The sequence below is a fragment of the Prionailurus viverrinus genome, chromosome E3 (assembly GCF_022837055.1).
Source record: "Prionailurus viverrinus isolate Anna chromosome E3, UM_Priviv_1.0, whole genome shotgun sequence".
Classification (NCBI taxonomy): Eukaryota; Metazoa; Chordata; class Mammalia; order Carnivora; family Felidae; genus Prionailurus; species Prionailurus viverrinus.
This window is the reverse complement of record NC_062576.1, coordinates 25,316,352-25,343,234: the sequence shown is the minus strand read 5'-3', so window position 1 is coordinate 25,343,234 and position 26,883 is coordinate 25,316,352. Positions and strand designations below refer to the sequence as shown.

General features: G+C 40.4%; 1 protein-coding gene and 1 long non-coding RNA gene across 6 annotated transcripts in view; one reads left to right on the top strand and one right to left on the bottom strand.

Moving 5' to 3' along the window:
* The window catches only part of LOC125154245 (uncharacterized), a 33,282-nt gene extending 13,994 nt beyond the window's left edge, over window positions 1-19,288 (top strand). Inside the window, exons 2-4 of the long non-coding RNA XR_007147733.1 lie at window positions 7,455-7,460; window positions 12,231-12,237; window positions 19,275-19,288. This is a non-coding gene — a long non-coding RNA (uncharacterized LOC125154245). The remainder of the gene's footprint in view (window positions 1-7,454; window positions 7,461-12,230; window positions 12,238-19,274) is intronic.
* DNAH3 (dynein axonemal heavy chain 3) overlaps window positions 1-26,883 on the bottom strand; it is a 170,856-nt gene that overhangs the window by 32,157 nt on the left and 111,816 nt on the right. For all 5 annotated transcript variants that reach the window (XR_007147732.1, XM_047838156.1, XM_047838154.1 and 2 more), the window contains 10 exons: window positions 19,093-19,196; window positions 16,520-16,814; window positions 14,326-14,505; window positions 10,370-10,493; window positions 10,123-10,279; window positions 9,749-9,892; window positions 8,136-8,802; window positions 6,724-6,889; window positions 4,275-4,491; window positions 2,542-2,724 (listed from right to left, as the gene is read on the bottom strand). Coding sequence is in view for 4 of the 5 variants with exons in the window: in XM_047838156.1 (XP_047694112.1) it covers window positions 2,542-2,724; window positions 4,275-4,491; window positions 6,724-6,889; window positions 8,136-8,802; window positions 9,749-9,892; window positions 10,123-10,279; window positions 10,370-10,493; window positions 14,326-14,505; window positions 16,520-16,814; window positions 19,093-19,196 (2,237 nt within the window). In the remaining variant the exon portion in view is untranslated. The remainder of the gene's footprint in view (window positions 1-2,541; window positions 2,725-4,274; window positions 4,492-6,723; window positions 6,890-8,135; window positions 8,803-9,748; window positions 9,893-10,122; window positions 10,280-10,369; window positions 10,494-14,325; window positions 14,506-16,519; window positions 16,815-19,092; window positions 19,197-26,883) is intronic.

Sequence of the window (26,883 nt, the reverse complement as noted above, 5' to 3'; positions counted from 1 at the left end):
GGTGGGAGGAGATAGGAGGAAATTATAATCCTTGTATAGAGAGGGACTGTAGCTCTGAGAAGTTCAAGGAGGGGTTCTGGTCCTAAGGAAAACTCAGAGCAAGCACAGCATCTTCCTCCTTCCTGGGTACACCTCCTGACTCACCTCCAGGGTGTCATTTCCGACACTCAGGGATGACATGACAAAACATCAGACCTTACCCTTGACACTGAAACCCAAAGTAGCAGTTTACTGCCCAGGAATGGGTGTGGTGGGCCGTCTCCATGTCACCTCCCTCCCTCCTGCTCCAGCAAGTCCCTGTTTTCCCCTGACATTGTGGAGTAGAATCCAGTGATGGTACCCATATTTGGAAAGAGGCTGTCCTTTATTAAATAGGTAAATCCATGGGGCGCCTGGGTGGCACAGTCAGTTAAGCGTCCGACTTCAGCCAGGTCACGATCTCGCGGTCCGTGAGTTCAAGCCCCGCGTCAGGCTCTGGGCTGATGGCTCAGAGCCTGGAGCCTGTTTCCGATTCTGTGTCTCCCTCTTTCTCTGCCCCTCCCCCATTCATGCTCTGTCTCTCTCTGTCCCCAAAAAAATAAACGTTGAAAAAAAAATTAAAAAAAAAATAGGTAAATCCACTTGGTACAAGGTAAAGAACAGTTTTGGAGAATATGCACCACTAAACTCTGTGTGCTGGACATGTGCTACAAAATTTACCTGTTTTTCTCTTACTATCCCCACTTAATAGGCAAGAAAACTGAGGTTAGAAAAGGGACAGAAAAAATACTGAGCCTGATGTGCCCAATTATAATATTAAACCACGGAGGAACTGCAAATTCCTGTGCCTACAGGGGCCAGGCCCATGATGTGACTGTGGGAAGTGGGCTGGGTGGGGCTTTGGGGAACTGGAAGACACATGGGGCATCATCTATTCAATACTGCTGATGGGTGTAACCCAGAAATGCAGGTCCAATGTTGCCAGAATGCTTGATTTTTTTTCCCCAAGAAAAACTGAACATTCACAATTTTTACTTGAAATCTCCTAACTTTTAAAAGTTTAAGATTGCTTCAGACTTAAAAAAAATACTGTGTGTGTCACAGGGTAAATATACACTCCCAAATTCAGTCACTTGGTAGCCACATGACCTTGGACAAATCATTTAAGTTCCAGTACCATAATTTCCTTATATGTAAGCTGGGAATGGTATCATTTGCCTTGCAGGGCTGCTGCAATGATAAAAGGCAATGGTATATCAAGTATGAGAGAATACAGTCTCTACGAGGGAAGGGATTTTGTCTGTCTTGTTCACTCTTCACCCCCCACTGCCTGGAAAGGCACTAGCACACAGCAAGTGTTCAGTAAGTATTTGTTAAATGAAGGACTGCAAGAAACCACCGTGGTGCTTAAGAGTAGTAGCTATTACTATCATCTTGTCACAGAATGGCAAAACACCTGCTGGATTATGGTTCCTGGTGGTCACCATCTTCTATGGTTCCAGTGGCCTCTTGTCTATGCCACTGGGACATGAATGAGCACACCTCTCTCACCCAGGACCTTCACTGTGTGACTCTGAGATCAGGGATTGGATCTAAAGGAACCTATGAGAGGCCAGGTCTCAGGACTCACTGGAGAAAAGCCAGTCTATAACACCTGTCCTTTTCAAGAAGGTGCCCCATGATGTATTTAACCTAGAATCCAGACATAAGCTACTTCCTATTCAAGCTCTTTTATGAAGAATGGTCAAAAGGATTTTCTAATTCTGAATAGGGACAATTATCTTGAGCTAAGTGCCAACAGCGCTAAACCCACTAACTAGCTGTGCAACTCTGAGAAATCACTTCACCACTGAACTTCAATGTCATTAACTCTCAGATACTGATACCTGTCATTCCCAAGTCCAAGGCAGTTGTGACACTCAAATGGAATTGTGCAATTGAAAGGGCTGAGAAATATATAGCATCACATGAATGTTAATCAGATTTTCTTCTAATATCAGAATGTAGGGGAAGCCCTGCCCAGGGCTATTCTTTGATACAAGAATCACCTTCAAGTGGCATCTTCTAGGGTCAACATTCTGTTATTTGACAATGATTTATTCCACCCCTGTAACATACCAGGCACATCTGAGCAAAAGATGATGGAGGTGGAGGAGACAGGCAGAGGGACATCCAGTGCAAGGGCCCTGGGGTGGGAGTGTGCCTTTGCACTTATCCGAGGAATAGTTAGGACGCCAGAGTGGCCAGAGCAGAGTGAATGAAGGGAAGGTAATGAGATGAGGTTAGATCATGTTGGGTCTTGTAGGTCTTGACTCTGAGTGAGATGGAGAATATTCGGAAAACAGTAATGCTTCCTGGAGAGAGCCAGGTGTCACAAAGACTTGCTTCACCACTTACTAGCTGTGTGATGTATGAAAGTCAGTTGTCTTCTTCAGACCCCACTTTTCCCTGCAGGATGGGTCTGACCACATACACTGTGCAGGACTTTGTCAGGCTCTTGTGAGATCATGGATGAACCCAGAAAATGCTGGTTCCCTCCCTTTCCTCTTTGGCTTTTTATACCTTGATTCCTTGAGCAATGGCAGCAGCAGCGTTGGCTTCTTTTTCATCCGCCTGCACCAGAAGTTTCTTGGCATCAGCCTCTTTTGTCTCCTCTTCAATTTTCACCATCATCTTGGCGGTCTCCTCGGAGGTATGGATGAGCTGAGGCTGGAGAGCAGTCAGTTCTACTTGCATAACTGCCACCTAGCAAGAAGTGGGGGGGGGGGGCAGCGTCAGCTCTATCATCACTGAGAATGGCATAGTTGGCAAGAGTTGAAACCATTCTCCAACCTATGATATATGCAGAAAATACTAATTATTTTAACATGGTCCTGGGTATGTATTTGTTGGCTGGAGTCTCTCTCTTTGATCTTTCAATACTTAGTTACTGAATTCATACTATGTACTGTAAATTTTCAAGTACAGGTGCTAGGCACTAGACATAAAATGGTAAACTTAAAATTTTTTTTAAAAGGTACAGTTTCCTCCTGTGCTCTTGACCCTACATTTCAGTGTTGGGGGCAGGAAGAGATAAAACAGAAGCAAGTTAGAAAAAAAAAAACTCCTACTTTTTTTTTTTTTTAGTCTGTGAAGGAAGCATACATGAGATACCTAGGGTAGAAGAAACTTTCAAGATCATTTTTTCCAAGAGTCAATGCCTTCTAGAGCATTCCTGTCAAGTAGTTTTCTGACCTCCGCTTGAGTTCCTCTAATGGTGGAGGGCTCACTCCCTCTCAGGACATTTGTGCCATTTTTCACCTACTGGCCCTGATTCTACCTTCTAAGGCAGCTCAGATGCATATCTGAGGAAGGTTTCATAATCCTGCTACCACAAGCATGTGGGAGAAGCACAGCATGCTAGCCTGATTAGGAGCACAGGTTCTGGAATCATGCAGAACAGAGTTTCAGTTTTGGCCTGACTGTTCACACTGGCTACTCACGAGCCTGCATGTGTGATTTTGGCAAGTCTCCTGGTCTCTCTGCATCGTGGTTTCTTTGTGTGTAACATGGAAATGGTAACAGTACTTTCCTCATACACAGCACTGTCATATGGAAGGGCTCAAGGAATGTTAACTGGCACCATCATTCTCTTTTCTGGTCTAGACTGCCTTGCTGCTCCTCTAACAACATGGTTTGCTCACCCTTGCCTGGACAGAATCCAATTTTCAAAACCTCTCTAAGAGCCAGGGACCCCCAGGAACAGAACGAGGGAGGCCACCTCTGCTGTTCTCCCCCATCCTTGTGTCGTAGTGCTAGTGGGTTTGCTGTACTCAGCGGCAGGTCAACCTACTGCGAACCTCAATTAGCTCAGTTCTTTATTGGTGCTGAAAATCCATCCATTTATACAGCTCTCATTTTAGATGGTTTTTCAAGTGGCTCCAAGCACAAATTAATTACTAATTCATATGCCAGGTATTTTGCTATGGGCTGCACTTGTGTTAGCCCATTTAACCTTTGTAATAGCCCTATGATGTGAAAACTATTTTCCCCCCTCAGATCAAACTGAGGCTCCAAGGGGTGAAATAATGCATTCAGGGTTCATCCATGATGAACAAGATATCAAGATCTTAAAGAAAGACAGAATCTCTGAGGGCTGGGTTTAGGCTGAGGCAAGCAAGGTAAAGCTCTACAAGAAGAGGTGCAGATGCTGTCCTTATGTAGTGACCTCTTGAACTCTGCACCTGAACAAGTGCCTCACTGTACCCACCTAAGCCTGGACCTCTTTGTCTCTCTTCTACTTTGGCAGTGCTCACCTGTGAAGATGCAAATTCTAGTTTCTGCAGACCTGTCAGGTAACGGTTCCTCATCATCTCAACCTCGTGCCTCTTGGTATTCAGGAGCGTCTTGAAGGTTAGGATCAGTTCGAGGTAGGAAGTGGGGGTGACGTAGTTGTGTCTGCGAAGTGTGTTATAGTAATCAAGTGACAGGTCCTTCACACTTTCCTGGAAATATTTGCACATGGAGATGACCCTACCAAGGACACGAGGATGGTTAGGCAATCCCAACGTCCTCTAGAGAGACCTACCACAGCTTTGGCTACAGATGTGAGGATGTGAGAAGGTACACACTGACTTTCGCCTGCTAGAGTCCCAAATTCTCAGAGACAGGCCAACAGAGCTGCAAGAAGGTTTGGAGAGATATATATTCCTACTAGAATGATTTTCGAGCAAGTAATTTCTATTTCTGGTCACTTTGGGGAATCACCAGAGCTTTGAGTAAGAGTTCTTAATCTTAGGTAGTCTGGTGAAGCCTCTGGATTTTGCAGAATGATAGTCCCAAAATCATAAAAAAATACATAAAATTACAAAAGGAACCAATTATGTTGAAATCATTTTCAAAATATTGATTTTTTTTTTTTTTACTGTTTTTCAGTTTTGAGAGAGAGAGACAGAGCATGAGTGGGGTAGGGGCAGAAAGAGAGGGAGACACAGAATCTGAAGCAGGCTCCAGGCTCTGAGCTGTCAGCACAGAGCCTGATGCGGGGCTGAAACTCACAAACCATGAGATCATGACCTGAGCTGAAGTCAGACGTTTAACCAATTGAGCCACCCAGATGCCCCCATTTTCAAAATATTTTAAAAAACAAATTTGCAATATATCAGCAGTCAGCAAACTTTTTCTGGAAAGGGCCAAATAGTAAAAATCAACGGGTCACATGGTTGAGTAGTGGTAACTACTCAACTCTGCTGCTGTTGTGTGGGGAAAAAAATGGCATGGCTGAGTTCCAACAAAACTTGATTTATAAAAACAGGCTGTAGACTGGACTTGGTCAGTGGATCATGGCTTGCTGACTCTGCATTAAATAATAAGATGAGGCAACAGGTCTGAAAACTACCACAACTTTGAAGGAAATGATACACTAATGCATCTGTAAAGACTGAATGTGTTATTTAAAACACACACACACAACTGGGACTCCGATTGGTAACAAGTCCTGCTAATCCTACTGGGGTTTACTGCCTACATTCATCATTTAAGGAAATGTAAAATACCAGTTGGATGTCAATGAAAATGAACATTATAATTTTTCTCCATTCACATTAACTGACCCTCTGAATTCTATCCCTGAGCCCATGGACCCAAGTTAAGGGTCTTGTGGCCTAGAGAATAAAGTTCAAAGTTCTTTTTTTTTTTTTTTTTTTTTTAATTTAAAAAAAATTTTTTTTTTTTTAACGTTTATTTATTTTTGGGACAGAGAGAGACAGAGCACGAACGGGGGAGGGGCAGAGAGAGAGGGAGACACAGAATCGGAAACAGGCTCCAGGCTCTGAGCCATCAGCCCAGAGCCTGACGCGGGGCTCAAACTCCCGGACCACGAGATCGTGACCTGGCTGAAGTCGGACGCTTAACCGACTGCGCCACCCAGGCGCCCCTAAAGTTCAAAGTTCTTAAGGAGGAATTTATAGGGATTAATACTCTGACCCCTACCTACTTTTTCATTTTCCATTCATTCATTTACTAAATAGCCATTGAATTACTATGTACCAGGAACCTGCTAGGCACTAAGGATATAGAGTCAGACAAGGCAGATAATGTGACTACTGCCTTCATATGGGGCACCCAGGTGGACCACATTCTCATCTCTTCCCTTACTCTAGCCAAAATTAAGGGCATTTTGGGGTTGTTTTTTGTATATCTGTGCTTTATACATAAAAGAGTAAGTTTTTTTTCACTCTCAAAACAACCGGTTTTCATCCCCTTGGTAGCAATGTCATCCCTACCGAGAATGCATGCTCTAAAATGATTGAAATTGCTATATTATTAGAGCAAGGTTCTCATAGCTATGACAACAGTGCATCCCCAGGACAATTCTGAACAATGAAATTTCATTCTTTTTCAGCAAAGGTGTTTTATTAAATATCTAAATAAATGTGATTTTCTCTTTTTAAATCTTTTTTTTAATTTTTAATTTTTAGAGAGAGAGGGAGAAAGAGTAGGGGAGAGGGAGAGAGAGAGAATCTTAAGCAGACTCCACGCTCAGCATGGAGCCCAAAGTAGGGCTCAATCCTACAACCCTGGGATCATAACCTAAGCCAAATTCAAGAGTTGGATGCCCAGCCAACTGAGCCACACAGGGGCCCCTAAATGGGATTTTCTATATATAAATCAAGAAATCATAAAACAATAGTAACAATACAGCCAATATCTGGATTTTCAATTTGGACTATTTGGTTGGGGTACTAAAATGCAGCTAATGCTTACTCTATCCGAATATTGTCATCAAGCTCCACATCTTCCAGAAATTTGTTGGCTACCAACTCCAGGGCATCTGTGGGCCAGGACTGGAACCAATCAATCGTACAACAATTGATCAGTGAAGGGAACATCCGCAGGCGGTTCCGGAAGGCGTCCCCAATTGGGCTCATGGCTAATGAAAAGCAGACTTGGTTAGTTTCCTTCCTCCAAGGCAAAGAGGCAGGCAGGTTTTTCCAAGGATTCTGGTGGGTAAGGGGTTGGTTTCCTGTTGGTACTCCAGGGGTATAATGGGAATAGTTACGATGAGTGCCTGAGAAGCACAGCAGAATCATCGGATACTTCCATGCAACTTTGTGATGGGAATTTAGTATATTATAATAGACTTCTGACTGGCCTCCCATACCTATTGTTCTCCTTTCCAGATCTTTTGCATCACTTAGCCAGCATGGTTTATGCCCTTTGATCCTCTTTCTCTATTTGTGCTGACTCAGATATAAGGGAATCATGGATGACCCATACACAGTTATTTACGGAAGTTGAGTGGGGCCATCGGCTTGTTTCTGACCCCATCTCCATCCAAGCACAAATTTTGGATAAATTCCATTCATTTTTTATTTGGTTTCAGTGTGGTAGGAGGAAGCATGATGCACAGGTGGGAAGTGTGAGGAGGTCATTGTAGGTGAAGAACAGAGAGAGAAGGGGGAGCTTGGTTTGAGAGGAGAGTGGAAAGGATACAGGGGACAGTATGGCAGGTGGCCTTATAAATCCATAGATTAGGAATTTTGGTGTTTATCCTGATAGAAAGCATTTTAAGTGTTTTAATGTGTGTGTGTGTGTGTGTGTGTGTGTGTGTGTGTGTGTGTGTACACAATGTTCATATTTGCAGTACATGGGAAAAAACCCATTCTGGGTCAGTGGAATAGAAAGGTTTGGAATGGACAAGAGTGCACATAGAATAGTTAGAAGGTTGCAGAGATGAGGCTGGGCAAGATGCTGGCAGTTTAGCTAGTGCAAACATAGTGGAGATGGAGATAAATGGGTGGATATGAGAGAGACCAAGGAGGTAAAAATTGACAGGACATGGTAACGCGAGAGAAAAGTATTAAATAGAATGCCTCGGTTTCTGGATAGATTGGGGATGTCATTCACAGAGAGAACTCCAGATGTGAGGCCACCAGGGTAATGCACTAAAAGGAAGGAAAAGGTTCAGAGAAGAATTCAGAGAATTGAGAAGAGTGAAACAGGTTTAAAATAGTTGTTCAAGGAAGGGTAAGTTTCCACAGAAATTCAGCCATAAAGCCCTGGGTGAGTGCCATGGCTGGATCAATCCTCATACCACTGTAAGAGGACCAAATTTAGGCACAGGAGACCCCGAAACACCCCGAGGAAAAGGGCAAAGTGAGTTTACTTCTTCTTACCAAGGACAATGTGAAGGTTCTTTTTCACCCTCTCAATAAAGAAGTTATACAGCGAAAGAGGAGTGACTTCGATCTTCTCGCCTTCTGTCCTAGCTGCCATTTGCATCTTCTCTACAAGGTCAGCTTTTTCGTCAGCCGGGAAGATGTTGGGCACATCTCCTGTGTTCAGAAGCATGTTGATGTCCTCGACGAATGATTCATCCTTGATCTGGCTATCAGCAAAGAGGAATACGGTACTTTTGGTGGCCACTCCGACCTGCAGCATGATCTTCTTCAGGTCCTCCCGCCAGTCGTGGGTTGAGTAGTTCTTGGTGATCTCGATCTGATAAAGCTCGTATGAGTTCATGAATGTGGACAGTTTGCTGGCACTCTGCCTCCCACTGCCCCCAATGCCCACCAGAAGCAAGTGGCCTTTGTCCTGTTTCAGGACCCTACAGATCCTGGAGATGTGCTCAATGGCAAACCTGAACATGACCAAGGACATGGGGGCCTTGCTGATGTTGTTGAACTCTTCTAGGTAGTACTCCATGACCACCGTGAGCTGTTTCAAGTCAGTGATCTCATCATAGATTTTTGGGTCACTTTCTGGCTTAAAGAAATCTCCAAAGAAGAGGCTACGGATATTATCATCGACAATCTTTCCAGTGGGTGACAGGTGAATGAGGACCTGTGGGAAAGGTAAATCTCAGCCAGGCATTCAGCCAGTGGCCCAACCAAGATGACGGTGTGAGGTACAGAGGGAGGGAACAAGAGATATGAGTGGTTCCTCTGAGCATATTCTCCAAAGTCAGCATTCTTTAATAGTTTTTTAAAAACATAATAGATGGATCTGCTGGTTGTAAAGACTTTAATGAAAGGACATTAGAGAAAAAAGCATGAAAGTGAGAGTCAATCTGTTTGCCAAATGGCTAAAATGTTGGTGGTCAGATTGTGAGATCCCAGTGGTAGTTGAAGGATGGCACCATTTTTTCAATAAACTTGCTCCTTCACCAAAGAGAGGTACAGGTGCTACCCCTGATCCCCACTCTGTGGCTAGAGTGGGAATGTTCTAGGTGCTTTCTCTTCCTGATATTAGAACCTGACAGTGCTACAGCACTTGGCCTCTAGATACAACATGAAACACTCACAATTTTTCTGTGGAGAAATCACAGCTTCTTAAAAATAGAGGTAAAACTATACTATGTAAACACATAGGCTTAAAAACAACTTTTCTTACATCAAAAGGGAAAAGAGAAAATATTTACAAATGGGAAACTATGATAGTCTTCTACCTGAAGATCAAGTAGGATGTTGATCAAACCATAAAAATTTCACGGTTCATTTCTCAACTCACAAATTAATTAACCTTAACAATGTATTTTAAGTTAATTATAAACAATTACATCAGATCATAAACCACTTTGAATGGATCCAAACGTATATGTTATCAGGGAAGTGAAGCAAAATTGGGCCAAATATCACCAAATCAGGTGACTAGTTGACTCAATCCCATCTCCTGAGATTCAGAGAGCAGAGCTGAGTCTCCATGAGGAAGGAAACCTGAAATCTGAGACTAACATAGTCAAATATTTGGGGCCATTTCTGATGCCAAATGCTCAGAGGGTCTGGCTTACCTTCTCCACAGTCTGCTTGAAGCAGTTGGATGTGGTTTCCTTCACCATGTTGAAGAAGACCTGTCTGTCCTCATCGTCAATCAGACGGTCATAGAAGACCCGATAAACCTCATGAATCCAAAGCCGGATAAATTTTTCTATATCCTGAAAATCCAGAGTTAATTATTTGAGTGGTACCTGAGGTGGTAGTTCTTAGTTTCTAAATCCTGGGGTTGACTGAGTATTAAACAAGATAATGCTTATAAAATACTTAGCACAATGCCTAGCATAAATAAAAGCTTAATAAAAGTTAGCAATTACTATTATCACTATTGATTCCATGTAGCCAAGGATATTGCTGAATGAACTGGATAAGAGAAATGATAGTGTCTGACCTGCAGGTGGGTGTGAGGGCAGAGCAGTACCCCTTGGATAACCCGTGAAAAGTCCCGCAGGTTAAAGACGTAATGTGACTTAGAGGGAGTTGGCAAGAAATTCTCCACCGCAGCTTTATAAATTGTCATAGTAGCTTGTACCAGCATCTTTCCATACCTTAGGAGGAAGGGGAAGGCAAATCCATCAAAGAGGGGCTAAAACTGAGGATCCCAGGCCAATATTGTGGAAGACACAGGAATCTCTTACCTTAAGAACATCACGTCAAACCCTTTCCCAAAGTGCCAGTCAGCAATTGAACTGAAAATCTTGGTTAAAATGTCATCCTCAAAGGCGTTGATGGAAACAATATTCAGATGGCGAGTGAATCGTCCTGGAAAACACACAGACTCACACCTACCTCCTGGGCCTTGTGATACTGGGATATGGAAGAGTAGGTTTTCTTCTGACTTCATGTTCTAGAGCTGTGTTGTCCAATATGGTAACCTCTAACCACGTGTGGCTATTTAAACTTAATTAATATTAATATTAAATAACATTAAAAAATAATTTCCTTAGCCTCACTAGCCACATTTCTAACATGTGGCTAGTGGCTGTTGTATTGCACAATGCAAATGCAGAACATCTCCATGATTGCAGAAATTCTATTAACAGCACTAATGTTCACGATTGCTTTTAAAAGTGAAGGCAACATGTGATCATTGTAAAATAGTCAATTCAGAAATACTTTTATAGAAAGTGAGCATCATCTTTGGCTTACCTCCATTCTTTCCCTAATTAACCACTATCAATGTGGTATCCTTACATATCTATCTATATTATGCCTGTCTAATGTTAGATATGTATATATTTATGTCTATATATCAGCTTTATTGAGATATAATTTACATACTATCCAATTCAACTACGTATACAATTCAATCATTTCTTAGTATTATAGTTGTGCAACCAATACCACAATCAATTTCAGAACATTTTAATCACCTCAAAAAGAAATCTTGTAACCATTAGCAGTCACTCCCCATTTCCTTGGAGTCCTTGGCAATGAATAGCCTATTTTTCATTTCTCTAAATTTGCCTGCATATCTTTTTTAAAAAAGCATTTGATTATACAAAATAAAACACAGATACAGAAAACCATACAAAAACAAATATAAAGTTTAGTGGATCATCATAAGATCAATACTCATACATCTACCATCCAAGTCAAAAAACAAAGCTTTGCTTACCTTCCACAGGTGCCCCTCTGCATATCCCATCTCAATCTTAGCTTTCTGTCTCTTTCCAAAGATTACTATCTTGACTTTTATAGTAATTTGCTTTGCTGTCTTGATTTATGTCTTTTATCACCCAAGTGTTCATTTCTACACAGCACAGTTTAATCTTCCCAATTAAAAAAAAACTTGATTATGTCTGATAAATCTCTTTTAATCCATAGATTCCCCTTATATTTCTTTCATCTTTTGCCAGATGAGTATGAGGGCTGTTTGATGTGTAGCTTCACAGTCAGGATTTTGCTGACTGTATACTCATGGTGAGTTAATTCTGTTCTTCTGTCCTTTGTATTTCATACTAATTTGCAGCTGGATCCAGAGACTTGATCAGATTCAGATTACATCTCTGACCAGATGGTAGGTGGTGGTATATGCTTTCATCAGAGACATGATGTCTCTCCTTTTGTGATGATGGTAGCTACTGATGCTCAATTGGCTAGATCTATTAATTTATTGGGGATTGTAAAATGGTGATACTCTGATTCTATCATTTCTTTTTCATTTATTAGTTGGAATATTTTTGTAAAGAGATACTTCCCTCATCTAGGATTTGCTCATACTGTGGTACATTTCATATAAGAAAGTCAAGATAAATGTTTGATTACTTCCATTTATTTATCAGTTTTTAAGATAATAAATTGGTTCCTTACCATCCCGTGAAAATGGAGAATTATCATTTTTATTATAGACTTGTGGATTTAAATATATTTTGATAAATTTCAATCCATTAAAATTGCTATCATTGTTGAAGCTCAAATTTTCCCATCTTTGGCCAGTGAGAGCCTGCTTACGTTGACAACTGAGTCCTTTTGACACGACCGTTTAAACTTTGAGAGCTTTCTCGTTATCTGGTATATCAAGAAGTTACAAGCTCATTTTGTATTTTCTGCCCCAGATATGCAATCAGCCATTTCTCAAGAAGCTCTGGTTTCTTTCAGCAGGAAGTTGGATTTCAAAACAATCTGGGTGGTAGGCATGCTCATTGTTAGCGAGTTGGCTATTATTTCCTAGACCTAGTACATCAATGGACATCATGAGTTATTACTACTGATATTTCTAATTTAGGACTACAGGGTTTTCACTTAATTTCATCTATATTACATCTTGGTATTTCATACTGACACTTCTGATTCTCAAGGACACAAGGTCAGTAGAAATAAAAAATTCCTGGGTGCCTGGGTAGCACAGTTCGTTAAGCATCCAACTCTTGATCTTGGCTCAGGTCATGATCTCACAGTTCGTGAGTTTGAGCCCCACCTTGGGCTCTGTGCTGATTACATGGAGCCTGCTTGGGATTCTGTCTCTCCTTCTCTCTGCTCCTCCCTTGCTTGTGCTCTCTCTCTCTCTCTCTCTCTCAAAGAAAATAAATTTACTTAAAAAAATAAAATAGAAAATTCCACAATAACTCATTTGTATAATCCTACTCTATGCAAATCTCTCAGAATAAGAATATACTCACTACCAATTATGATAACTGAAAACGATTTGAAACTTTTTGTATTTGTTATCCTCATCCCCCCTCCATTTTCAATTGTTCTGTGTCTACAACACTGGGTGTTACAGCCTTTACATATTATAATCTCTCCCATGTAGTCTTAGTCCAACAAATAACCATATATTTAAAGCTTATGACCAGTTGTGATATCTATTTATTTTCCGTCATTTTGATCGTGTGAAACTCATTTTCTAGTAGGTTCCCAAGAAAGTGCCTGTGGAAATAAGTCTGAGTTCTTGCATGCTGATAACAGTTTTCCTTTTATATATCAAGGTCAGCTTTGCTGGCTATAAAATCCTTGCCTCTCATTTTATTTCCTTGAGTATCTTAAAAATGTTGTTTCATTTTCTTGTGGCATAAAGCATTGTGGTAGAATAGTTTTAAGATGATCTAATTTTATTTTTCTTTTAAGTCACGTGCTCTTTTGTGCCTAGATGTCCAAAAGAATTTTTCCTTTTCTATAAAGTCCAGCAATTTTACTAGTGCATGTCTTGGTAGTGGTCATTTTTGAGTCTGTATTCTTAGGTACACAATGTGCCAAATACGATTATCCTGTCCATTTTCCTTATGGAAAATTTTACAGATGAGAAAGCTAAATGCCAGAGGGGAGAGCAAGGTCAAAGAATCTTAAGTCTGGAAATGGTATTAAGATTCTTTTTTTTTTTTTTTAATTTTTTTTTCAACATTTATTTATTTTTGGGACAGAGAGAGACAGAGCATGAACGGGGGAGGGGCAGAGAGAGAGGGAGACACAGAATTGGAAACAGGCTCCAGGCTCTGAGCCATCAGCCCAGAGCCTGACGCGGGGCTCGAACTCACGGACCGCGAGATTGTGACCTGGCTGAAGTCGGACGCTTAACCGACTGCGCCACCCAGGCGCCCCAAGATTCTTAAGCAAGGATGTATCTCAGAATTAAATGCAGATCCTTGATGAATCCAGTTACACCAGAAGCAAAATGTATTCCTAAACTGTTGGATGATGGGAGGAACTCTTACTTGTTTTGTTTGTTTGTTTATTATTATTTTGCTTAGGCCACTTTGGGTTAGTTGTTCTATCTCTGGCAATCTGAAGAATTGTAACAAACACAACAGGTGAATCTTTTTCCACCTGGTTGAACCTCTGATCTAGTCTCCCTCCTGGCACCCATGCTGGCCACACTGAACTCTCCTTTTCACAGGAGACTCTCTGTTTCTCCAGGGCCTACCCAAAGACTTTCACATTCTCTTTCCACATTCATGTCCTATTTCACACAACTTCCAACATGAAGACTTCAAATTCCACTCCCTGGAGCTAGCCCAACCCCCTCTGGCTATAGCCTAAACATACTTTTCTCTACCTTCCATCAGGACAGAGTGTCCTGTACCAACTCTCCATCCACGAAGGTGGTCTGGTTCTGCTGGAGGATGAAGAGGAATGAAGTTTCTTTGTCACGTACCAGTAATGTCATTCCTTCCTCCCCCAGGGGGGCCCATGGCAGTCACAAGCAGCACATCCACAAAGTCCAGCCTGCTTGTGTCCTTCTTGTCAAACCAGTAACCGTGGTCAATCCACTGCCTCAAGAGCTCAATGGGGGGCTGGGCCCCATACACTTCTTTGGCTGGCATGTTGAGGTCATCTGGGAAAAGAAGCCACACATTCTAAGTCTAGGGGAGACAACAGATAACTATTCCCTCCATGGGAGAGGAGTCCCCTCTTCACTAGTTGTCCCCTCTCCACTCCAGGAAGAGCTCAGCCAGTGGACATACTGACCATATGGGAAGAAAATTTCTGGGCTCTCCTGCCTCATTGAGATCTCTGCCCATTGTGACATTAAGGATGCATGGATTGGCATCAACAAACAGGCATTTAATTTTTTCCCATTCCATCAACCACACTATATTGAATGTCTACTATGTGTTAGACACTGTTAATTTCTGGGGATATGATGGTGAGGAAGACAATCATACTCCCAGCCAACAGTGTGTATAATTTTACTGGAAGATAACAATTGAACCTCAATGGGAGAAAGGTTTTAAGCAAGGGTTTTTGAGGAGCAAAACCAAAATGGCAAGAAAAGATAGTGACTTTCTCAAGGGCAGGGGTTGATTTTCCTCAAAAGCATATTGTGTGACCTAGTCACTGCACATAGAAGACACTCAATAGAATGAAAGCCTTTTAATTTTTCTCTAACGAACACTAACTGAATGCCCAGTTTATGTCACATAACATTTTAGTAGTTTTATACACACTATCTCACCTAATCCAAATGATGACTTTATAAGGAAGATAGTATTACCTTTATGTTAGAGGTGAGGACCTGAGGGTCACAAAAGTTAAGTCACAATATGCCTAGGGTTAGAAAGTGAGATTTGAACCTAGATCTGTTTGCTGCAAAGCTTAAATTGTTTCCGGATAGGAGGGTCTGGGTGGCTCAGTCAGTTAAGTGTTGGACTTCGGTTTAGGTCATAATCTTGCAGTCTGTGGGTTCAAGCCCCACATCTGGCTCGGTGCTGACAGCTCAGAGCCTGGAGCCTGCCTTGGATTCTGTGTCTCCCTCTCCTTCTGCCCCTCCCCCACTTACTCTCTGTCTCTCTCTCAAAAATAAACTAGCATTAAGACATTTAAAAAATTGTTTCTGTATATACCATAAAGATAGGAAGAGGGAACAGTCTGGAGGAAAGGGGAAAGGAAGAAAAGAAAAAGAAAACAAAACAAAATTGGATCTCTGCCTTTAAGAAGGTAATGTTAGTGGGTAAGGATATAAATACATGCAATATTCACTATCAATACATGAATTTTAAGGACAGGATATGAGATAACCCAGAAGACTAGGGCATTACTTTTACTAAATGAAAACCCTATGAGTTAGCAGTAAAATAGTGAAAAATATCATGTATTTGGCACCAAGAAATCTGGATTTGGGTTATGGCTCCAGAATTTTCTAGATGTCTGACAGAGAATTTAACCTTCTGGAGCCTCAATCTCACTAGTAAAATGATAATGATGGTTAATAACCTCAAAGGGATAATAGGCTCAAACGAAATAAATGAGGAAGTGCTTTGTAAACAGGTAAAATCCTGGGGATATTCAACGTGCTTATTTCAAAATACTTATTTAGCAAATATTAGGTTTCTTCATTTACTGATAACATTTATCTGACAAAAAAAAATGGAATAAGGAGTTTATCACAAAGTGAGTGTTGCTTTTGAAGATCCAAGAGGGTAAATACCCTTCTGGAACGAATTCTCACTACAAGGTAACCTTGCTTGATCCAAAGGCCCATCTTCCTCTCAGGAGAAACTTGGAAGTTACCTCAGGGCAAAAAGGCCTGGACTACAACTTACTTACTGAAAATATGACATATAGCACTTAATCAACAAATACTTGGTAATGAAAGAAGGAAAGGAAAGTCAAAATTAAACATGGGAGAGTGGGAGGGAAGGGGGAGGGATAAAAATGGGAGGAAGGAGGGAAGGAAGGACAGAAAGAAGGATGGAGAAGAAAAAGGGAGGGAAGGAACACTACATTAACCAGAAATATATTATGTCTCAGAGAGAGTAAAAGAATTGTACATTGGCCCTACAAAGGGAAGTTCTGGTTGGCTGCAGCACAGAAGCATCTGGTTGTTTAGATTCAGGCCAATGCCTTACCCACAAATACCACTGCTTTCTTCCCTATGGGAGGCCCAAAAAGACCCTTTCGCCGTCGATCCAGCTTGGACATGATGATATCTTGAGTTTGACTGGCTGAGGTTCTGGCAGAGAAATTGATGCAGTTGGGCAGGTAGGTGCTTTTGGGAAGGTGGAGAAGGAAATTGTTGGTAATGGCTGATTTGCCAGTGCCTGTGGGCCCCACAAATAGCACTGGAATTTCATGGTCCAGGTATGTTTTCAAGAAGAAAGACTGCCTGGCTGTCTCCATTGTGGAGATGATGAGTTCTGAGACCTGTACCGCAAAGATATGGAACAGTCTTATTACTGGGCCAAAGATGCTGGGTTTGGCATTCAGGATACTTACTATCCATTCAGCTCCATCCATCCCTTACTACCTTTATGACTTCAAGTGAGTATCGAACCTCGCCAAGGGCCTCTGTTTCTTCACCTTTTAAATGCGATAATAATGGCATCCAGTTCACTGACATGCTTTGAGGATTAAAATGAGATCATACATGTCAAAATGGGCATTATTGGCACTGTTTTGTAGGTGAGGAAACTGAGGTCCAGACCTTTTTGGACCTTGCCCAAGATCCAACTTGGGCAACTTGCCCAAGTAATACAACAAGTAAGTAGAAATACAAGGACTTGAATTCTAGCTTGTCTGATTCCAAAGTCTATATTCTTAACCACTGAACTATCAAGGAATAAACACCAATTACACTAATGATCAGTTTACAGTTGCTGCCCTCTGAGATCATTGCTCTGAACCAACCTGTCTGCCTTGCCCCAGGCAAGGAAGGTCCACCTCCCATATGTCATCTTCCATACTGCTTGGCTCAGGAGGGTGGGTTGTGACACTTAGCCCCCTTCCCTGCACTCACTCCTGTTCTGCCTTTTTCCAACACTTGGATCCTTGGTTCTAGGACCCACCCCCACTTAACCCTTTTTCCAATATGGGGATTACAACACTCTTCCTGGTTTTCAAACCCCAACTGGACTCTAAGGGCTTGGTTTGGAGTCATGGACTCCCTATTACTTTGAGTAGAATACCTTACCTTAGCTTGGCTTCTTTGAGCCTGAACACTGTCATTGGCCATTTGGTCACATTTGGTCCTTCCATGGGGACAGAGGAAGGGACTGGAAGATGTATATCATATGCTGACATCTCCTTATGTTTAGGCTGGAAGGGGCTAGTGAACATGGAGCCAGTGTGTTGCACAACTCCAGAAAGTACCATTCCTACTGTGTTTTATGTAAATGGTGCCACTAAAGCAAAGCTAGACCACAATGCCAATGGCACCAAGTGAGTCTGTGCAACAAGGCAGCCCTGTAAATATCAGCAGAAAAAGGCTGGGCTTCGTTTGATAAGTAATTTGCTCAAAGGAAAAGGGACAAGGCAAGGGAATTGAAGTATAGAGGAAGAGCATTAATAGGTGTTGAGCTTAGGAGGCTTTGCCTATATTATCCCCTGCAGTTTTCCCAGTAACCCTCTGAGGTTGGAAGATTACTGGCTCATTTGTCCAAAGTCATGTGGCCAGTAAGTGGTGCTGAATACAGGGCCAGGTGAAAAATGCTTATTTTTCTATCAAGATGGAATTTAAAGCAAGTTGGGTTTCAGAGATTTTTATTTTCAAAGACCACAACACTTTGACAAGGGGAAAATTTTCAGCACAACTTAAAATCTTCTCTGCATAGGACTCTCTTATTTGTATGAATTCAGTGTGATTTCAACCCCCCCTGGAGGTTCAGGTGACTAAGCTCTTTAAGGAGAATTAAAGTTTTGGACCTCCATGCTCAGGGCTTCTGCACAACACTCAGCCCCCAGAGTGTGCCCAAAATTCAGCACACATCCACCTCTGCTTATCACACCATCTTCAGGAGCAGCTGTCACCCTGCTGGCTGCCTGACTTGACTGTCAATATTCCCACTTTTCTATACACTGTCCACCACTCCATCTGGGGCCTGAATGATCTGCAACCACCCCCAGAAAGGTAAAGTATGTTCACTAGAAACTACTAATAGAGGCAAATTTTCTACAAGGAGAAGTTGGAGCTGAGAAAAACAGCTAGACCTGTTTTTCTGAGAATTCTGATCAAGGAAATCTTTCTCTGGGAATTTTGAAGAAAAGACAATGATCCTTTTTGGCTGAGATGTCTGAGAGGTAAGACTGATGACCACCCAGCATTGGACTGATGACTGCCCAGCATTGATAACTGACCACATGACAATGATAATAATCAAAATAGCAATCAACATGGATCTAGCACATGATGTGTGCCACGTGTTCAGGTATATTACCTTCAATTCTCTCAAACATCCTTCAAGTATTTTTTTTGCTATTGTGTAGCTGAGTAAACTGAGGCAGAGAGTGTGAGGGCCGAGTAAGGAATCTGTGCCTCTAATTCTAAAGTCCAAGCTTTTGAAGGCTGATCCAACTCATGTTTGAAACTTTTTCTAAAGAAAGTTCTTAAAAATGCTAATAAAGAGTTGACATTAATTCCTCCACCTTGGAGAAAGTTCAGGTCATTTTAGAAACCAAAGTTCCATGACAAATACCTCTCTTTTACCTTGGCATTAGCTGGGATATTTTCCTCTTCTTTAGTAATATACTCTGTCCATGTGTACCAATGTCCACTACCTTCCTTGAGGAAATAAAAATCATAGATGCTCCCTGGATTCAAAGAAACAAAACAGGTCATTAGCACCCCAGGGGTTTACATTTCATATTTGAGGTGTTTAACCACTTCAGTTATAGACATCTGAAAATGTGTATCTACCAGTATTAGCCAAGCTGTGGTAAAACTTACACATTAAAAAAAAAATTTTTTTTAACGTTTATTTATTTGAGAGACAGAGAGAGACAGAGCATGAGCATGGGAGGGGCAGAGATAGGAGGAGACAAGGAATCTGAAGCAGGCTCCAGGGTCTGAGCTGTTAGCACAGAGCCCAATGCGGGGCTCGAACTCACAAACCGCGAGATCATGACCTGAGCCGAAGTCGGACGCTTAACCAACTGAGCCACCCAGGCGCCCCATAAAACTTACACATTAATGGTAACTGTATAAATTGGAAAAATATCTTTTAGAGAGTAATGACTCTACAGTTTGCATAAAAAATGATAGGTACTAATTATATAAATAATTATTTTAATATGTAAAATGGGAAGTACTGAAAAGGACAATAAAAGGAGGCAATAAATCAGATCTCACATCCAGAAATAGTTTTTAAAAATTTAAAAAAAAAATATTTATTTATTTTTGAGAGAGAGAGAGAGAGAGACAGAGCGTGAGCAGGGGCAGGGGAGGGGCAGAGAGGGAGGTAGAGACACAGAACTCAAGGTGGGCTCCAGGCAGCACAGAGCCCAACAGGGCTTGAAATCACAAACTGTGAGATCATGACCTGAGCTGAAGTCGGATGTTTAACCAACTGAGCCACCCAGGTGTCCCTCTAGAAATAACTTTTGATGGCAATCCTTCTAGCTTTCTCTTTAGACACACAAGCACATTGAACATGGAAGGACAGATGAAAGGATTTGATAAGAATAAGATCATTTGACATTATATATTATACTATGATATATAATTATATGTGATATATTAATATAGAATTATATATTCTATTAATGTATACCATATATTATATACTTACATATCACATATATTATATGTATCACATACATGTTATATATATCATCTATTATACTATTTTAAAATAAAGATGTTAAATTTCCTTTTTTTTAATGTTTATTTATCTTGAGAGAGAGCAAGCAGGGGAGGAGCAGAGAGAGAGGGAGAGAGAATCCCAAGCAGGCTCCGTGCTGTCATCGCAGAGCTGAATGAGCGGCTTGATCTCACATATAGTGAGAGTGTGACCTGAGCCAAAATCAAGAGTTGTACACTTAACCAACTCCCTTTCCTTTCCATTCTCCTTTGTTTGTGTGGAGTCTTTTGTAGCAAATCCTGACATTATATTTCATTTGTAAATACATGTGACTCAATGTTAGACCAATTTCCCTGATTCATTCATAAGCTATGAGGTGATTAACTCACTTTTCCTTCCATCTCCTCTCCTCTGACTCCTTTTGTTGTTGATGATGACCATAATTCTCCCATTCCTTAGTCTTAGGTCTAGTTTCAATAGATTCATTGCTCAAATTCATGGCTTCTAACACAGCCCATTTAAAAGCTCTTTGTTTTGATCGATCTGTTAGTCGGAAAATTTATTTTCTTTCCTTTTTTTTTTTTTCCCCCAAGAAGGGACTTACGGTGCTTCATTCTCTCAGCTCTTGCAAGTTTGGGAGTATCTGCCAACTGATTTTGTTTTTGAACAATGACTTGGCTGAGAGTGATATTCTCAGGTCACATTTTCTTTCCCTCAGACTTCTGACTGTTCTGTTTCTCTGTATACTAAGTTGCTGTGTGGAAATCTGAGGTCCATCAGATATTTCCCTCTTCACTGACTTTTTTTCCTTATCTATATGTATCATGTAATTTCTTTTATCTGTAAATTTAATAATTTAATCAGGCTATGTCTTTTGGTCAATTATTCTTTATCACTTTTTCTTGAAACACGGCATACTCATAATCTGTAGAAACAGTTGTTCATTTGAGGAACAATTTCTCATATCTTTTTAAAATTTTTTATTTTATTTTTTATTATATATATAGAAGAGCAAGTGGGGGAGAGGGGCAGAGGGACAGAGAGAGAGAATCCAGGCAGGATCCATGCTCAGCAGAGTCGGATGTGGGGCTCGATCCCACAACTCTGGGATCATGACCTGAGCTGAAATCAAGAATCAGACACTCAATTGACTGAGCCACCCAGAAACCCCTCCTCTCATATACACCTTTGTATATATTATCTATACTATTTACTGGGTTACCCACTTAAGGAATCAGCATGGTTTGGCCTCTATATCAATCATATTGATAATTGCTTTAATGTATTTGGTTTTTTTTTCTTCTATAGTAAGTGTAGTTCTCTCAAACCTCCCCTCTAAGCCATTTATGAGATACCTAGATTTATACATTTTATTTCTTGCTGTTCCTAATGTATTTATTAGACCACTAATGGTACTGTCTCATTGTCAGTTTGTTTTGTGGTTTTTCAATCCCTCTTTTCCTCTAATTCTGTGATTTTTTTCACCTCATTTACAAACTTCTAAAAGATAGCTTTACTAAAAATGTATATGTGATGTACTAATATTCATAGTTGTGCAACTATACTATAACCAATTTTAAGACATTTCATTACATGAAAAAGAAACCCCATATCTCCGAGTTGTTACCCCTCATTTCCCCCTCCTACTCTCAGCACTAGGAAACCACTAATCTACTGTCTCTACAGATTTGTGTATTCCAGATGTTTCATATAAATGAAATCACACAATATGCGTTCTTTTGTAGCTGTCTTCTTTTACTCATTATGATTTATATATATTTTTAAGTTTATTAATTTATTTTAAGAGAGAAAATGCATGCACGAATTGGGGAGGAGCAAAGAAAGAGAGGGAGAGAGAGAATCCTAAGCAGGCTTGGTGATGTCAGCGTAAAGCTGGATGCAGGGACCATGAGATCAAGAGTTGGATGCTTAACCAACTGAGCCATCCAGGCATCCAGGAGCATGATATTTTTAAGGTTCATCCATGTTGTAGCATGTATTATTACTTCAATTTTTTAAATTATTGAGTAATATTCCATTATATGGATATTTTTATTTATTCATTTATCTATTGATGGACACTTGGATTGTTTCTACTTTTTGGCCTTTATGAATAACGCTGCTATGAACATTTGTGTAGAAGTTTGTGGGTAGACATGTTTTTGTTTCTCCTGGGCATAGAACTAGGAATAGAATTGCTGGGTCATATGGCAACTCTATGTTTAAGTTTTGGGGAACTGTCAAATACTGTTTTCCAACTCTGCTGTACCATTTAACATTTCCATTATGTATGTAAGGGTTCCAGTTTTCCCATGTTCTCACCAACACTTGTTGTTTTCTTTTTTATTATTCTCATCCTAGTTGTGAAGTGGTATCTCATTGTGCTTCTGATTTGCATTTCCTGATGACTAACAATGTTGTCACGTGTTTATTGACTCTTTGTGTATCTTCTTTGGAGAAATGTCTATTCAGTTACTTTGCCCATTTTTTAGTAGGGTTATCTTTTTATTATTATGTTGTAGTACCTCTTTATATATTCCAGATAGAAGTCCCTTATCATACATATGATTGTAAAAAGGCTTCACCCATTTTGTGGGTTGTCTTTTCACTTTCTTGGCATTGTCCTTTGAAGCACAAAAGTTTTTAATTTTGATTAAGTCCAGTTTACCTATTTGTTGTTATTGTTATTGCCTGTGCTTTTGGTGTCCTAAGAAACCATTGTCTAGTTCAAGGTCATGAAGATTTGCACCTATTTTTTCTTTAGTAATTTTACAAGTTTTAATTCTTAAATTTAGGACTTTCATTCATGTTGAGTTAATTTTTGACTATGGTGCAAAGTAGAGGTCCAAATTCATTATTTTATGACAAATATTCACCTGTCCCAGCACCATTTGTTGAAAAGATTATTCTTTCTCCATTTAATTATCTTGGTACCCTTGCCAAAAAGCAAGTTACCATAAATGTGAGGGGCTTGTTTCTGAACTCTCAATTATATTCCACTGAGCTAAATATCTATCCTTTTGCCAGTACCACATGTTCGTCTATGAACTTTTTAAGAAATTAAATTGTTATAACTAAGTTCTTTCAACAGAAATATTTTATGTTTCTTAGGTAATTTTTCTTTTAGATTCATTCAGTCTGTCTGTCTGTCTGTCTGTCTCTCTCTCTCTCTCTCTCTCATGTTTGCAATTTCCATACCATTCTTGCTCTGTTACAATCAGGTAAGTTCTTGACATCTTTCCTAATGTTATCTGAGGCCAGTTTATCACCTCCACTTTCCTGACCACAATTCAAGGATTAGTGAGTGGCTTTCTTTTTTGTAGCATGAGGTTACATGGACCGGGTAAAAGAAAATTCTCAATTGCCCCTGCTAGGAAACCTGAGCTCTACACTCTCTTTCTACAATTTGGCCAAGGTTCCTGAACTATGGTGCCACTCCCATCTCAGCTAGCAAAATGTCCCACATTCCTGTATCATCATCTCACAACCCTGATGCAGCATAGACTGTGGAAGGTGCAAACCCTTGTAGTTTCTCCCACTTGTATTAAGATTCTACAGAAGCATGCAGGTGCTTCATGCCCAAGGATTTCTCATAGACATTCTTTGCATCTGCAGGCCACTGTAATCCACTTCTCTCCACAGGGGTGATTACCAGTGAGAACTCTCAGAATTTTGTCAACTCACCACCTTTCCTCCCAAAACCACTCTTAGGAGGACAGGGGGGTGGTGGGGTCTAGGTTGGAAGATGCAGCATGCCAGATCTTAGTTTTACTTTTCCTGTCCATCACTTCTTAATGTTTGTAGACAGAATCAAGATGGAACATTTTCTATAATTATTGCTGGGATATTTTTAGGCTTAATTTTGTTGTTGTTTTTGTTCATTTCACTAGGTATTAAAGGAGGGAGCTCTGTTATCCTACACCCCTCTGCAGCTTTACCTAGAAGTTAATCTAGCAAAACACTTTTAGAAAGCAATCTGGCATTATGCTTACAGAGCTACAAAAATGTTCTGTAGTCTAAGCCAGAAATCCCACTTCTGGGAATTTATCATAAGGAAATAATTCAGAATGAAAATAATCTCTATACATGGCTATGCAGCACCATCTGTGATAGCAAAAATTTGGAAATAATTTACATGTCTCACATTAGGAGACCAGTCAAAATTATGTCTTATGAGATGAATGGAATATTTTGCAAAAACTAAGTATCAACATATCAAATTGCTTTCAAAAAGCAATGACAGATGAGAATAGAATAAAAAATAGAACATATGTCATTATGCTAAAGAGGTAAAGAGATTAAATCAGGTAGACAAAACAGAGAAAAGTTTTTCTGACATACTTGGGACAGGGTGGTATGAACAAAGAGATATTTTTTGGTCGTTTTTAAAAAATAGAACTGAATTGTTTTACAACAAAAAAGGAGACACTAAAAGCATGATTCAGAAAAGCATTTGTCTCCCTTCTCTGGATATTATGATTCAATAGAGCTAGTTTGTTGCTTGACACAGGAAGATTAAGGCCAAAGAGGAAAGCCTCAAGTGAGTAAAAGTAGATTTGTTAAGCGATGTGACCTTGGCCAAGGTTACCATTTGTACACCTGTAAAATGGGCCTGATTTTATGTGAAGCTCAGAGAGTCACTGTAGAGGGTAAATGAGAGATATATGTGTCAAACATGTAGCATAGCTCTGAGCACACAGGCACTGAGAAGATTCAGCTCTAGGTCTCTGGTTCTTATCAGAGTAATGGCTCTTGTTCACTCTGCACTGTGATTTTAATTCAAACTCTGTTCCAAGTACAAGGGAAGAAAAGGAGAGAATAGTAGAAATCCAGGAAGGCATATTCTGTCTCTATTACCTCTGACCTCCCTCCTCCCCCCCCCCCCCCACTTCACCCTGTGTTCTTCTCCAGCACTTGGGAGAATAAGGTTAACTTCTTAAAAAAAATTTTATGTTTATTTATTTTTGAAAGAGAGAGAGAGACAGAAAGAGACAGAGCATGAGCAGGGAATGGGCAGAGAGAGAGGGAGACCAGAATCTGAAGCAGACTCCAGGCTGTGAGCTATCAGCACAGAGCCTGATGTGGGGCTCGAATCCACAAAGTGTGAGATCGTGACCTGAGCCAAAGTCAGATGCTCAACGAACTGAGCCACCCAAGCACTCCAATAAGGTAAACTTTTCAACAAAGGAGTGAGGTTTCAAAGGTCACACACTGATGAATGAATAAAGAAGATGTGAGATACACACACACACACACACACACACACACACACACGCACACAATGGAATACTACTCAGTGATCAAAAAGAATGAAATCTTGACATTTGCAACGTGGATGGAACTAGAGTGTATTATGCTAAATGAAATAAGTCAGTCAGAGAAAGACAAAATACCATGTAATTTCACTCATATGTGGAATTTAAGAAACATAACAGATAGGGGTGCCTGGTGGCTCAGTTGGTTAACCGTCTGACTTCGGCTCAGGTCATGATCTCATGGTTCACGGGTTTGAGCCCCTCATCGGGCTCTGTGATGAGAACTCAGAGCCTGGAGCCTGCTTCAGATTCTGTGTCTCCCTCTCTCTCTGCCCCTTCGCCGGTTGTGTTCTATCTCTCTGACTCAAAAAAGTATATATTTAAAAGAAACACAACAGATAAACATAGGGGAAGGGAAGGAAAAAATAAGATAAAAACATAGAGGGAGGCAAACCCTCAGAGACTCTTAAATACAGAGAATGAATTGAGGGTTGCTGGAGGTGAGGTGGGTGGGGGGATGGACTAAATGGGTGATGGGTGTTAACAAGGGCATTTGTTGGGTTAACGAGCACTGGGGGTTATATGTAAGTGATGAATCACTAGGTTCAACTCCTGAAACCAATACCACACTGTATGTTAACTAACTTGAATTTAAATAAATAAATTAAAAAAAGATAAAGGGCATACAGTGAATAGATGAATAGATGGATAAATAAATCTCTTAGTTGACAAACAAGGATACATGTCAGATGATGTGAACCCAACCCTGAGAGAATCCCTCAAAGGTCTGTTTGCTTTCCTTAACGTATGCTCCCTAGTGTAGTTCCTCCATCATTTATCTCAGAAGTCTACTTATCCCACAGCTCCTGAATGTGAAAAGCCCAGAACGCAATGTCCCATAAGGTCAGGGAAGCCTCCCTGGAGGTCTTACCATGAGAATTTTAACCTTGGCTCCTTGTGGAAAGCCTAGAAAGGCATTTAAAGCTTTTTAAGGTGGTAATAAGAATGTATACTCAAAGCTAGACACAAGAAGTCACATACTCCATGATTTCATGCATATGAAATACCAGGAAAAGGCAAATGTATAGACAGCAGGTCAGTGGTTGCCTGGGACTGAAGATGGGAACAGGGATTAATTGGAAATGGGCCTAAAGGATCTTACCAGGGTGATGAAAATGTTCTGAAATTGGATTATGGTGACAGTTGCACAACTATGCAAATTTACTAAAAGCCACTGATTTGTACACTTACATGGGATAATTTTATGGTATGTAAATTATACCTCCATAAAGTTGTTATATATAAAAAAGCATACTTAGTACTTAAAACATGTCTTTGATTCAAATGGGTTCTGGCTAGGCACTTTGAAATTTCACACTAAAATACTTATTAAGCCAAAAGAAAAAGAAGTGGAATGATGTCATTGAAAATAAAAACTGAAAA